Here is a 14944-nt window from a genome sequence, read left to right on the forward strand (position 1 = left end):
GCATGCATATATATATATATATATATATATATATATATATATATATATTTGTATAATTGAGTTGATTTTTCTGGAACTATATTTACCTTTACTACTTGGGAGAGCTACTAAACTGGTTTCACTGCTGACAGTTTATTAAAACACTGCTTTTAAAGATTTCCTACTTCATTAAATACTCATAAGTCTTCCTAGGAATTGTTTTGAAAGTGGTAGGCTGTAACTAAAGAGTTTAACATGGATAGCAAAATCCACCAGCCCATTGGTGTTTTTACATATTTCTACTTGGATACACAGACAGAGATCTAAAAGATACTAAACATGTACTCTAATACTTTATGTTCAAGGAAGCAATGATTTTCGAAAGATTTCAGGCTTATATTGATATATAATCATATTTTTTTACTTATTAGTCATATACTGACAGTTATGACAATGTTATGCAAATCTGAACTATAATATAAATGTGTGTGTGTTGTTTATAGTCCATGTACAGAATTTGTATCTGTTCCAAATTAGTAGACAAATTATGACAAGGTACATCGAGAAATTTTATTCAAGGCTTAAAATACAATGAAGGTGGGATGTTTGCTTCCAGCTAAGTTAGAATAGCTTGTGAGAGACTAATATCTATGCTGAGAACATCTGAAGAAAATGTTGCTGCATATCAGAGAGCTGCCCAGGCAGATTGGGCTCTTGGGGTGTAGATCTAGGAGAGAAGATAATTGCAGAGTGGTGAATCTATGTCTGTGAGATGTTTTTTTTGTCCTAGTGGGAATTTGTCAATATTTGCTGTAGGACAAGAAACCAAGGTTCTGGGTAGAGGGCCACATTCAAGAATTAAAGAAGTCAGCAAAACTTTCAGGAATCTCATAGAGCTATGGAGACAAAAGTTGGAGTTTGGGATTGCCAGGACTTGAGGGATCATGATCCAGACATAACCCTGAAATTTAGAGGGCATTCTCTCAAGACATTTTCTGAGTTCTTAAGCTGCATGGGGTAAAATGCTAAGAAGCTAAATAGGAAAAAAAGATTAGATTTTTCTGTAGTTTCACATTACCAAGGAAAGAAAAATTGGAGTTGTAATGATCCACCTTTAAACAGGGACCCTAATGAATACCCTACACTCTCAATGAGACCTCTTAAGATCTATACTCTAGGAAAGGGAGTGAATTATTGATAGGCAGGACTTTATAAAACCTGAAAACTAGCTTTGAGGCAGTCCATGATTAGATTAAAACAATTCATTCCTTAATTTGGCTACTAAGAGAGGATCGGGTGAATCCTCTCCTAAGAGAGAAAACATCATCCAAAGTTTTATAATTTGTTTATATATAATTTCAGATATTAAGAAATGAGACTGAGAAAAGAACAAATAGACAATATCAATAGACTCCTAGATGACCCAGTTGCTGAATTATCAGTCATGTACTTAAAATATTTTTAACTAATATGTTGAAATAATAGATAAAAAGAAAATGTCTTTTTTATCAAAAAATGGAAAATACACATTTAAAACTGAGGCAAATGGAGATTCTAGAAATAAAAAATGCAGTTGGAATTATAAGTTCAAAAAATGGGCTTAACAGCATATTGGTCATAGGAGAAGAGAAGATTGGTAAACTGAAAGATAAGTTAGTAGAAATATCCAACACAGAGAGCAAAAAAAAAAAAAAAAAAAAATGGGGAAATACAGAAATAAACATGACATACAGGAAAGGATGAAAGGTTCTTAAATGTGTGTAATAGAAGTTTAAGAAGAAAGGAAGGACAATGAGGGAAAAGCAGCATTTTAAGAGATAAGGGCCAACACATCAAGTCATAGGTTCATGAACCATTTTTAACCTAAAATGGGCTATATACAAAGAAAGCCACACCAGATAAACAATGCTCCAAATGAAAGAAAAAGAAACTTCTTAAAAATAGTCAAAGGGGGGAAGAAACAGTGCTAAAGGAGCAGTGACAAAGACTGACAACTGACTTCTTGACAGAAGTGATGGAAGCCAAAAGATAGTGGCCTGGTATATTTTAAGTGTTTTAAGAAAATAAAGCTCAGAATTCTGTACCCAGTGACAATAGCCTTCAAAAGTGAAAATGATGTGAAGACATTTCCAAACAGAGATGCAAAATTTGTCACCAGCTGACCTGCACTAAAAGCCATACTAAAGGAAGTACTCCAGGCAGAAGGGGCATTATCTTGGACGGAAACAGAAATGTAGAAAAGAGTGAAGAGAAATGCAAAGAGTAAATAATATTTGTAGGGGTGCTTGGGTGGCTCAGTGGGTTGGAGCCTCTGCCTTCGGCTCAGGTCATGATCCCAGGGTCCTGGGGTCGAGCCCCACTTCAGGCTCTCTGCTCAGCAGGGAGGCTGCTTCCCTTCCTCTCTCTCTGCCTGCCTCTCTGCTTACTTGTGATCTCTGTCTGTCAAATAAATAAATAAAATCTTTAAAAAAAAAAAAAAGAATACTATATCCAGCAGGGCTATGAATCAGAAGGAGAGATAAAAAATTCCCTAATTAAAAGAATTTATCACCACTACGCTAGCCCTACAAGAAATGTTAAAGGGGACTCTGAGTGGAAAGGAAAGATCAACCATAAGTAGGAGTAGTAAGAAAAATAAGCATAAAAGCAGTAAAAATAAGTGTACCTATAAAAATCAGCCAGGGGACTAACAAAAGATATAAAATGTAATACCATATACCTAAAACATGAGGAGTGGTGAGGAGTAAAGAATGAGGTCAAATTTCAGTGACCACCAACTTAATATAGACTGCTGAGTGCATAAGATGTTATATATAAACCTAATAGTAACCACAAATTACAAACTGGTAACAGATATACAAAAAGTAAAGAAAAACAAATATAAGTATATCACTAAAAAAAAGCTAGCAAACCATGAGAGGAGAGCAAGAGAAGAAAGGAACAGAAAAGAACTATAAAAGCTACCATGAAACAATTAACAAGATGACAGTAAATACATTACCTATCAGTATTTACTTAGAATGCAAGTGGACTAAATGCTCCAATCAAAAAGCATGGAGTGTTGGAATGATTAAAACAACAACAACAAACAAGTCCCATGTGTATGCTCCCTACAATAGACTCATTTCCAACTTAAAGACACTTGCAGATTGAAAGTGGAAGGATAGAACAGCATTTACCATGCAAATCGAAGTGAAAAGAAAGCGAGGGTAGCAATACTTACATTGGACAAAAAAGATTTTAAAACAGACTGTTAGGGGCATCTGGCTGACTTAGTTGGAGAAGCATGCAACTCCTAATCTCAGGTCATGAGTTCAACCCCCATGTTGGGTGTAGAGATTACTAAAAAAATTAATTAAAACTTTTAAAAAATATTTTTAAAAAGACTGTTAAGAGACAAGAAGACTATATAATCATAAAGGGAACAATCCAACAAGAAGATGTAACAATTGCAAATATTTATGCACCCAACATGGGAGCACCCCCAATATACAAAGCACCTAGTAACAAACATAATCAGTAGTAATACAATAATAGTAAGGGACTTTAATACCCCATTACATTAATGGATAGATCATACACACAGAAAATCAACGAGAAAACAGTGACTTTGAATGACACATTGGACCAGATGGATGTAAAAGATATATTCAGAATATTCTATCCCTAAAACAGCAAAATACATATTCCTTTCAAGTGCACATGGAACATTCTGCAGAATAGATCACATATTAGACCACAAAATAAGTCTCAACAAATTCACAAAGATTGAAGTCCTACTATGTATCTTTTCTGACCACAATAATATGAAACTAGCAATCAACAAGAAAAAATCTGGAAAGAACACAAATACATGGAGGTTAAATAACCTGGTACTAAAGATGATGAATGGGTCAACCAAGAAATCAAAGAGATTGATTTAAAAAATTACATGGAGATAAATGAAAATGAAAAACCAAACAGTCCAAAATCTCTAGGATGCAGCAAAATTGTTCTGAGAAGAAAGTTTAGAGCAATATAGGCAAGAAGCAAGAAACATGTCAGATAAACAACCTACCCTTATACCTAAAAGAACTAAAAAAGAACAAACAAAACCCCAAACTAGTAGAAAGAAAGGAAGAAAGAAAGATTAGAGCAGAAATAAATGAATAGAAACTAAAAAACAAAACAAAACAAAAAAACCCACCAATAGAATAGATCAATGAAGCCAGGAGCTGGTTCCTTGAAAAGATCAACAAAATTGATAAACCTTTAACCAGACTCATAAAATGTAAAAAAGGACTCAATTGGAAATAAAAGCAGAAATAACCACTGACAGCATAGAAATATAAAGGATTATAAGAGAACATTGTGAAAAATTGTATGCCAACAAATTGGGCAACCTAGAGAAATGAATATATTCCTAGAAATATAGCCTCCCAAAACTGAATCAGGAAGAAATAGAAAATTTGAACAGACCAATTGTTAGCAATGAAATTGAATCAGTAATCAAAAACAAACAAAAAGAAGTCCAGGACCAGACAGCCTCACAGGTGAAATATACTAAACATCTAAAGAATAATTAATACCTATTCTTCTTAAACTATTCTAAACAACAAACAGGAAAGCTTTCATATTCATTCTGTGAGGCCAGCATTACCCTGATATCAAAACCAGGTAAAGATAGTACAGAAAAAGAGAACTATAGGCAAATAAATATCCCTGGTATATATAGATGCAAACATCCTCAACAAAATATTAGCAAGGTGAATTCAACAATGCATTAAAAAAGTCATTCACCACGATCAAGTTGGACTTATTCCTGGGATACAGGGGTGGCTCAGTATTTGCAAATCAATTTGATATATCACATCTGTAAAAGAAAGTATAAAAACCATATGATCATTGCAATAGATGCAGAAGAAATTTGACAATCATGATAAAAACCTTCAATAAAGTAGGTTTAGAGGGCACATACCTCAATGTAATAAAGGCCATATATGAAAAACCCACATTTAACCTATACTTAATGGGGGAAAACTGAGAGCTTTTCCTCTAAGGTCAGGAACAAGACAAGAATGTCCACATTCACCACTTGTATTTGACATGATATTGGAATTCCTTGTCACAGCAATCAGACAAAAAAATGAAGGGCATTTTTCCAAACAATACATGCAGATGGCCATCAGACATAGGAAAAGATGCTCAACATCACTCACCATTAGGGAAATGCAAATTACGCAACCTTCTGATGTGACATGGGAAATGCAAATCAAAAGCACGTGAGATACCACCTCATTCCCATCAGAATGGCTAAAACTGAAAAAAACACAAGAAATAACGAGTGTTGCCAAGGATATGGATAAGAAGGAACCCTTGTGCAGTGTTGGTGGGAATGCAAAGTGGTGCAGCCACCTTGGAAAACAGTATAGTGTTTCCTCAAAAAGCTAAAAATAAAATTATCGCATGATCCTGTAATTCCCCTACTTTATATTCCCTATGAATATTAAAACATTAATTCAAAAAGATATATGCACCCCTGTGTTTATTGCAGTATTATTTACAATAGCCAAATTATGGAAGCTACCCAAGTGCCCATTGATAGATGAACAGATAAAGAAGATGTGGTATATATACACAATGGAATATTACTCAGCCATAAAAAATGAAATCTTGCCATTTGCAACAAGAATGGGTGGGTCTAGAAGGTATAATCCTAACTGAAGTAAGAAAAAGACAAGTACCATATGATGTAGAATTTCAGAAACAAAACAAGGAAAGAAAAAAATAGACAAACCAAAAAACAGACTCTTAAATATACAGAACAAACTGATGGCTACCAGAGGGGAGCTTGGTTGGGGTATGGTGAGATAGGTGAAGAGGTTTAAGTGTACACTTACCATGATGAGCATTAAGTAATGTATAGAATTGTTGAATCACTATACTGTACACCTAAAAGTAATGTAGCAATGTATGTTAACTGTACTATAATTAAGATTAATAAGAAAAATGTTCTCCCTGAAAAAAAACATGAAGTGATAAGAATTCACATTGGACAAATAAGAAATATTAAAGAGGAAAAACACTAGATAAAATTCAAAACTCACTCATTCAAACAAACCAACAAAAAATAATCTACCACAGAATGGGAGAATGCATTTGCAATTCATACATCCATCTTGGATCTACAGTACCTAAAACGCACCTAAAAATCAATAAAAAAAGGTAGTTAGCTGTGTAGAAAAATGAGCACATGGCTTAAGCAAGCACTTGACAAAAGACCAATAAACATGAAAAGGTTTTAATCATCAGGGATATACAAATTGAAACTATAGTGAGATATATACCCACTTGAACGGCTAAAATGAAAAAGGTCCTAACAAGGTTGTAGAGCAGCTTGGACTTTAATACATTACTGGCAAGAGTATAAGTTGGCATAAGTAATCTTGAAGTTACTTGGCAGGCCTTATCAAATCTGAACGTAAGGATTTCTGATGGCTCAGGAGTACCACTCCCAGATACATACCCAACAAATATACATAGATGTTTGTGCCAAAAGACAAAAGAGCGTTCATATCAATACCAACCTATCCCCAAACCAGAAGAAAACTAAATGTCCATCAGCAGTAGAATGTATAAGTAAATTATGGTATAAAAAAATTATGGTATATAGTTGACTCTTGAATGACATGCCCCACACAGTGGAAAATCTGTCTATAACTTTTGACTCCCCCAAAACTTAATTACTTATATAGCCTACTATTGTTGATTAACACCTATTTTGTAAGTTATATGTATTATATACTGTATTCTCACCATAAAGTAAGTTAGAGCAAAGAAAATATAAAAAAGAGTTATAAGGAAAGAAAATACATTTGCAGGGCTGTATTTATTTGTTTTTAAAACTTATATTTATTTACTTGAGAGGGAGGGAGTTCAAGTAGGATGGGGAAGAGCAGAAGGAGAGGGACAATCAGACTCCCGCTGAGCAGGGAGCCTGACGTGGGGCTCCATCCCAGGACACTGAGATCATGACCAGCAAAAGGCAGAAGCATAACCAGTTTGAGGTACCCAGATGCCCCATACTGTATTTACTGAAAAAAATCTACATATAATTGGACATGTATGGTTCAACCCTCGTTCAAGGGTCAACTGTTTATATAATGGAATACTATATGAGCTTTAACTATTTTTACTCACAGACATGATGTTGAAGCCAGAAATTAAAGAGCATATACCGTATTATTTTATTTATATAAAGTTCAAGAATGGATGAAGGTAACTCATGGTATACATATTATATGATACCATTAATATAATGTTCAAAAGTAGGTAAAACTAATTTCTACTGATAGGAGTACATATGCTGGTTATTTGTGAAAATACATAGTGGCTGGGATGGTTTTGAGAATTTCATACTGCTGGTTGTATTCTGTTTCCTAACTTGGGTCCTGATAACAAGTGTACATCAACTTTGTCAAAGTCTATCAAGCTGTACACTTACAGTTTGTATGTCATACTTCAATGAATTTTTATTTAAAATATATAAGGTAGTTTGGAGGGAAAATAACTTTAAAAACATATGTTGGGCTTTTTTGTGGTTTTTTTTTTTTTAAAGATTTATTTATTTATTTGACAGAGAAATAGGGAGAGAGCACAAGTAGGCAGAGCAGTGGGCGGAAGTAAAGGGAGAAGCAGGCTTTCCACTGAGCAGGGAGCCCAACATGGAGCTCGATCCCAGGACTCTGGGATCATGACCTGAGCCAAAGTCAGCTGCTTAACTGACTTGAGCCACCCAAGCGCCCCACGTATATTGTTTTTACAAAGAAGACTCAATTAAATTTTTTTTCAGTTGAAAATAGTGAAATTAATTTCTCTTAATTTTAAGAAATAGAATTTTTTAATGTTTGCCTTAAATTAGTTGGTTTCAAATCAAATGATTTAAAAAAATTTTTAATACCCTCTAGTATTTTGGGTTCTTTTTGCTTTCACAGGTCTTAATTGACATCCCTAATTCTCTGGGGATAGCCATAACATTTAAATAAATAGATTATGTATGTGTATATGTATGCATGTTTATGTCACAGTAATAGCAAGAAGTTTGAAGTTTGTTTTAATCATTACAGCGAGCGGTATTTCTTTAACAGTTTATTTGACATTTGCCATATATCAGATACTGTACTATGTGTCTTCATCTGTTACTTAATCTTTATAAGAACGCTGTGAGGTAGAAAAATGATAATTCTATTCCAAATACGAAATTATATAAATAACCTAATATAGTGACAAGACAAACCTTTAATTTGCATCCTCTAAATATCTAAGTGTCCTTTCTCTTCTACTTCAGACCTGGAGAAGCTTTTCAGAGATACTGCTTTATATTAAGATAACTTAACATGCTTCAAAGTAGATATGCTATTCATTCTCTTAAGAATTAAGCTCTGGAATGCAGAGTATATATAGGTGAAATTGCAAAATAATATAAAACTTATGCGGGGCGCCTGGGTGGCTCAGTGGGTTAAGCCGCTGCCTTCGGCTCAGGTCATGATCTCAGGGTCCTGGGATCAAGCCCCCCGTCGGGCTCTCTGCTCAGCAGGGAGCCTGCTTCCTCCTCTCTCTCTGCCTGCCTCTCTGCCTGCTTGTGATCTCTCTCTGTCAAATAAATAAATAAAATCTTTAAAAAAAAAAAAAAACTTATGTCTTCCCTACTTGAAAGTCCCTGCTGCCTTTCTTTAGCTGTCAGGGCAAGACCCAAAGTCTGTGCCTTAGTACTTGAAGCCTTTTGTAATCTCTCTGTCTAGTGTTTTCTTATTTTTAGTTCAGCCATATCAGATTACTTATAGTTTGTTTTGCCCAACTTTGTTCTGTGTTTTCTGTGCCCAAAAAGTTCTTGCCCTTTCTTCTTATGTACTGTTTGCTTTCTAACAGTTAGGTTAGGCAGGCATCAGGTCTTCTCAAGGTCATCAGTAGTTAGCCAGCCCAGTCCTTCCCAATCCAGTTGTTTTACTTCCATGGTTCCATATTACCTAATAAATCTGTTGTTACTATTATCACCATGCATTAACACTACTAGACTTAACACTAGTCTTAAGGTGAAGACTATCTTCTCTTACTTGATTTTGTTTTCCTGTTACGTAGCACATAAATGACAAATGTACTAACATAAGACTGGAAGGGGAGATTAGGATCAATTCAAGCAATATCTTGAATGTTAGACTCAAGAATATTTACACCTTATTTTGATATATACTAGTTAATCACTAGTTTTTAGGAAACTAGATTATATATACTATGCAGTATATTAAAAGGGGAGAAAATGGATGTGGGGAAATTCACCAAGAAGCTGTTGGAAATCGTCCAAGTGGGTGGTCATATAAGTTTGAAATAGGGTGGTGGCAATAGAATAGAAAAGAAAAAATAGGGTGTGCTGACTGACCACAAGAACTTGGCACTGATTGATTGAGGACTAAAGGAGAGAATGTGTGTTGTGTAGAGAAGGAGAATGATGCAGGAGAAGGAAGAGACAAAAAAGATTTACAAAGAAGGTTTCAGTCTCAGAGGTAATACCTGGCGTTTTTCTTTTTTGTGAATTACTTCAAATAATCTTCAGGATAAGTCTTTAGCAGTTGCATAAGCTATAATTAGTAAGGTTATGTATGATATCAGATACATTATTGAAGTAAATAAGAAAAGGCTCGAACACGAATTGTGGGCCAATCTGTGTGCCTCTGCCTTTAGCTATGATATCGTTGTTCAGTTAAATGTCCCTAAAGTTTACATGAACATTGAAGCCTTCTTAAGCATCAGAAATTACTTACAGTTCTAATTCATATCAAACCAGACTTTCTAGCAGTATGTTTAGCATGTTTAGCATACACAGTCTATCCCCTTTCTCCCTTGTCCAAATCCCAACTTTACATGAAGAGCTTTTTAAGAGGAAGGGAAACAGTAGCCTTTGCCACTGCCTTCATTCTCTATCCCATTATATTTTGAGTGGATTCCTGATGGGAAAGGATTGAAGCTAACCTTTGACTTGATATATATTGTCAGTATTAACCATAATTCCCTTTAGCTCCAACTCTTAAAACGATGCTCATGAAACTTCAGGGAAATAAAAAGTAGTTCCTCATAAATAACTGGTTAAACACATTTAAAGATGTTTGAATGTATTTGGAAACAAAAATTTATCTTCCATTTAGTATGATCCAGAGCTGTCATCTCGACAATTCGGGGTTGAATTGTCCCGTTTGACCAGTGAAGAACGAACTGTTCCTTTAGTGGTGGAAAAGCTCATAAACTACATTGAAATGCATGGACTGTACACAGAAGGGATTTATCGAAAGTCTGGTTCAACTAATAAAATCAAGGAGCTTCGACAAGGTCTAGATACAGGTAAGATGGCGCTCTTCAAATCAAGACCAAATGCTTTTATTTAAATCTTATCATGCTTTTCAAGTTTTCATTACATGTTATTTTTTTGCATCCGGAAGAATGCCATCTTTTCTGTGGTGCTTATTAATCATTTTGTGGCTTTCTAAAAGTCTTTGTTTTTGTGTGGTTAATTTGGCAAATATATATTGAGTGTATCATTTGTACAAGGCACTATTAGGTACTTGACATAGCTCTCATTTAAATTCTTAACAATTTGGTAAGATCATGGTATCTGTAATTTAAAAAGGAGAAATTTTAGCTTCAGGGAAATTAAATGATCTGTTGATGATAATGTAATGTACTGATATTTTTATGCTAATCTTCACAACAGTCCTGTGAATTAGGGATTATTATCCCTGTTTACAGAGAAAGAAACTGAGGCTTACAGAGTTTCTTGCCCGAAGACTCACCACCAATAAGTGATGAAGCTGGGATTTAACCCCAGATGTTCTGAATTCATAATCTAAACTCTTGCCTATTAATCTTTATTACTCTGACTTCAAGTGTCTTTCTGATGCATGTTCTCACCTTCCTGCATTCATGACATAGTTATTTAAACTGTTAGTTAGTGGATTGAACATTTACCTGTGTAGAGCTATAGCCTCAGCCCTCGAATGTATATGCAGGAGTTGGGACTATGGTGTCATTGTCAACTTCTACTCTTTATTACTATAAGGAAGGAATAGATTTTGTTGTTGTGTTTTTTGGTTTGTTTTTTTTTAAGATTTTATTTCTTTGAGAGCGAGAGAGCAAGAGGGAGCAGGGGAGGGGCAGAGGGAGAAGCAGACTCCCTGCTGAATAGAACTCTGGGATCATGACCTGAGCCAAAGGCAGACGCTTAACCTATTGAGCCACCGGCACCCTGGAATAGATTGTTTTGAATCACACTTAGATACAAAGTTGGTCTCTGTGTCTCCAAAAGCTACCCACGTGCTTTTTCCTTATAGTTTTTTGTTTTGTTTGTTTTTTTTTTTAAAGATTTTATTTATTTATTTGGCAGAGAGAGATCACAAGTAAGCAAAGAGGCAGGCAGAGAGAGAGGAGGAAACAGGCTCCCTGCTGAGCAGAAAGCCCGATGGGATGCGGGCTCAATCCCAGGACCCTGGGATCACGACCTAAGCCGAAGGCAGAGGCTTTAAACTGAGCCACCCAGGCACCCGTTTTCTTTTGTTTTTTAATGAACAAACCAGGGAGAGATTAGTCAGTATGAAAATAACAACACAAAATGCCTGGTAAAACTCAAGCAGGACATCCTGCCTACCAGAGATTCCATCTACTCTAGGTTAAAGGCAGTTGACAACAACTCGTCTCTCTTGCATCTTGTACTCAGCACAAGTAAAAAATCATTCATCCTGTATCCTCCCAATCATTTCTTTTGTATAACCTTGGGGAGTTTATAAGTGAAAACAGAGTAAGAGAGTAAAAGTATGTTCATTACATTTCCTATGTTCACTTATTACTGTCCTTTCACCTTTAAAAATGACTTAAAATTGGCGTTACTTTTAGAAAATGTCTTCTGGGCCTTTTTCCCAGCTGCTGTCCAAAACATTGCTACTCAAAGCGTGGCTCACAGATCAATCCACAGTGTAAGTACAGAAACTAAGAGCAAGCCTTTAGGAACATTTATAGTGGTATTTAACAGTTATTTAACATGAATGCATGTGATTTTTTATTTTACATACCTGTCAGTCTACAAGAGATTTGGAAAACAAAAACCTGTTCCTTGACCACAGTTAGAGGTGCTGTTACAAAGCATGGAATTAGATCGTAGAAGATACTAGTTTGATTAAGAACATGAAGGCTTCTTTTGGTGCTGATAGTTTTGAAAGTGAATTATTTGAAACTCTTTGTATGTTTGGGCTTTGTTGTTTAACTCATGTCTCTAAATAGATGCTGAGAGTGTAAACCTGGATGACTATAACATACATGTCATTGCAAGTGTATTCAAACAATGGCTTCGTGATTTGCCCAATCCACTCATGACCTTTGAGCTCTATGAGGAATTTCTTCGAGCTATGGGTAAGCACAGGCCTCCTGGATTCGAGGGAAGGCCTACACTTGGGAAAGGAACGCTGTCTTTATTATAAATTATTTAGCCATTCTCTAATGGTTTAGTCCATTTGGTTCAAAAGTAAGCTTTTGACAGTCAATACAGAACTTATGGTGTATTCTCATCTAGTCAAATACTGAGTTTTGAGAGATTCATTAAAATGCCAGTCTCTCTAAAAGTTTTCTGAGTAAGTCACTTCATTGCTTCTCACAAAGAGGTTTCAACTAAAAAGGGCTGGCTTATGTTCACTTACATTGCGAATCTAGGCAAGAAGTCTGCTATTTTATGCCAACCCTACCAGGTGATGGAGTTTAGTTTTTCAGTGCTGCAGATATGTAGAATGTTGCTGGAGGCCTGCCTCAAAGTGTTTAGGCCCTGAGGCATGACTTCCCAAATTCCCATAAGAACAATTTATAAATTGCCTGGCAATTAATTATTAGGGAATCAGTCTGCCACAAAATGTCTAAAAGAACTAGAACATCTCTTTCCCTTTGCTGTAATAAGGATTACTGGGATATAGATTAAAACTCATGAGACTGCTTAATGAATATAGAACTCAAGCAAAGGAAGATTAGTGGTAACGGAGCTGCTCTTTTCCTGCCATACACGTACACCTGCCTCTCCTAAAACTTTAAAATTTAGAATCAGGCTTCCCTGCTACCTAATCTGTTCAGGAGGAAGATGTAGCATAAGGGAAGGGATATTCAATCTTACTGGCTGTCCTTAATCTTTTTAGGCCTTCAGGAGAGGAAAGAAACAATCCGTGGTGTATACTCTGTGATTGACCAGCTCTCCCGAACTCATCTAAATACACTGGAACGCCTCATCTTTCATCTAGTCAGGTAATTTCAAGGAGCAAGGGAATGTATAATTGTTTTTCTTGGATTCTTTCCAGTAAGTGAAGAAGCCCCTCATTTGGAAAACTGACAGATCTTCTTTTCCTGTTTATAAAGTTAATGCCTCAAACAAGTGCTTACAGCTTACAATTCCTTGGAGCAGAAATCCTCAGCTGAGTTGGACTGTTGGTCAGGGACTTCTCTGCCCTATTTGAGCCATGTCACAACTTCAACCTCATGGTGACACTGTGTAGCCTAGCCTGTTCTCATTCTTGAACTAGAAATTAGAAAAGAGGTATATGTCTTGATATAACGTAATTCATAGGAGGTGGGGTTTAGAGAATTAACTGACCAAAGAGACTTCAGGATGATCTCTCTACTCTGAGTATAAATATCTGCAGTGGTTGGGAAGAGAGCCATCCTTATTTTGATTAGATAAATCTCTGGTAAATATTACATAAATGTTAGGTGAATATCTGATATGACTGTCTGAGAATGCCTTATAGTCTCTACTCTGGATTCTTCAGATACGTTCCTCAGGTGTATGGCAGTGGGTCAGAAATTTTCCTTGGGATTTTTCCCTTGGGATTTTTCTGCTGGCCTATATTGCATTTTCCAGAGGCAAAGAACAGCTTTGGGAAAGTCTACAAATGTCTCCTTTCAGCTGATATGAATATCTTTCCAGTACTCTGCGGCAGATGTCGTACATCTTCTTTCTGTCATGTCCTTTGCCTACATCCTTACTGCTTTCTCTTTTAATCCCCACTTTCGTGATTTTTTTAATTCCTTAGGATTGCTCTACAGGAAGAAACTAATCGAATGTCTGCTAATGCTTTGGCCATTGTATTTGCCCCCTGCATTCTTCGATGCCCTGATACCATTGACCCACTACAAAGCGTGCAGGACATCAGTAAGACTACCACGTAAGGCCAGTTACTCTTACCTCCACAAGACCCCAGGGACTTCTGAGTCAGTGTAGCCACTTTATCCAGATATCAAACATAGTGAATGATTTCATAAGTTCAGATGTTTTTAAGAAGGTTACTAGGCACTGTTGGGTTTTCTTATGCTGAGGATGAAAAATTGCTTTAAATTCTCTTCAGCTGGACATCATTTGGTTTGAAGGGTCTTTTTAAATTTAGCTTTTCTTTAGGAATGCTTATAGTCTCTAAAAATATTTTCAAATTCCATTTTACCAAATTACATATACTTTGTCTCTTCCTATAATTTAGTCTAACTGGCTCTGAATCCCTTTGGCCTTAGTACTTCAGTATTTCTGTATTTCACTTTAGTTTTTTTTTTTTTTTTTTTTTTTTTTTTTTTTTTGTGGGCCTCTGCTTTCCTTTTAGAGTAATGATTCTCAACCTTGGCTGCAAAAGGAGCTTTAAAAAATCCCAGTCTTTGTGTCCTATTCCTAGAGAGTCTAATTTAATTGATCTGGGGTGTAGCCTGGACATTGCAACTCATAATTGCTTCTCAGATGGATACTGAAGTGCAGCCAAAGTTGTGAACCACCATTATATAAACCTTGTATTAGAGCTCATAAAATAAGGAATGTTGATTTTTCTTTCATCCTCCAAACGTCTGCCACATTTAACTGAAAAGCAGTCTGGGAGGGCTATACTTTATTTGACTTGCTTCAGCTCTTAACAGTTTTTTTCTTTTTCCT

The 14944-nt window shown here is 35.8% G+C and overlaps 1 protein-coding gene across 9 annotated transcripts in view; it reads left to right on the top strand.

The window, feature by feature from the left end:
• The window catches only part of MYO9A (myosin IXA), a 283068-nt gene that overhangs the window by 221596 nt on the left and 46528 nt on the right, over positions 1 to 14944 (top strand). For all 9 annotated transcript variants that reach the window (XM_047735391.1, XM_047735390.1, XM_047735387.1 and 6 more), the window contains 4 exons: positions 10158 to 10350; positions 12280 to 12408; positions 13176 to 13281; positions 14067 to 14198. In XM_047735391.1, coding sequence (XP_047591347.1) covers positions 10158 to 10350; positions 12280 to 12408; positions 13176 to 13281; positions 14067 to 14198 — 560 coding nt within the window. The remainder of the gene's footprint in view (positions 1 to 10157; positions 10351 to 12279; positions 12409 to 13175; positions 13282 to 14066; positions 14199 to 14944) is intronic.

The sequence above is a fragment of the Lutra lutra genome, chromosome 7, assembly GCF_902655055.1.
Source record: "Lutra lutra chromosome 7, mLutLut1.2, whole genome shotgun sequence".
NCBI classification, from domain to species: Eukaryota; Metazoa; Chordata; class Mammalia; order Carnivora; family Mustelidae; genus Lutra; species Lutra lutra.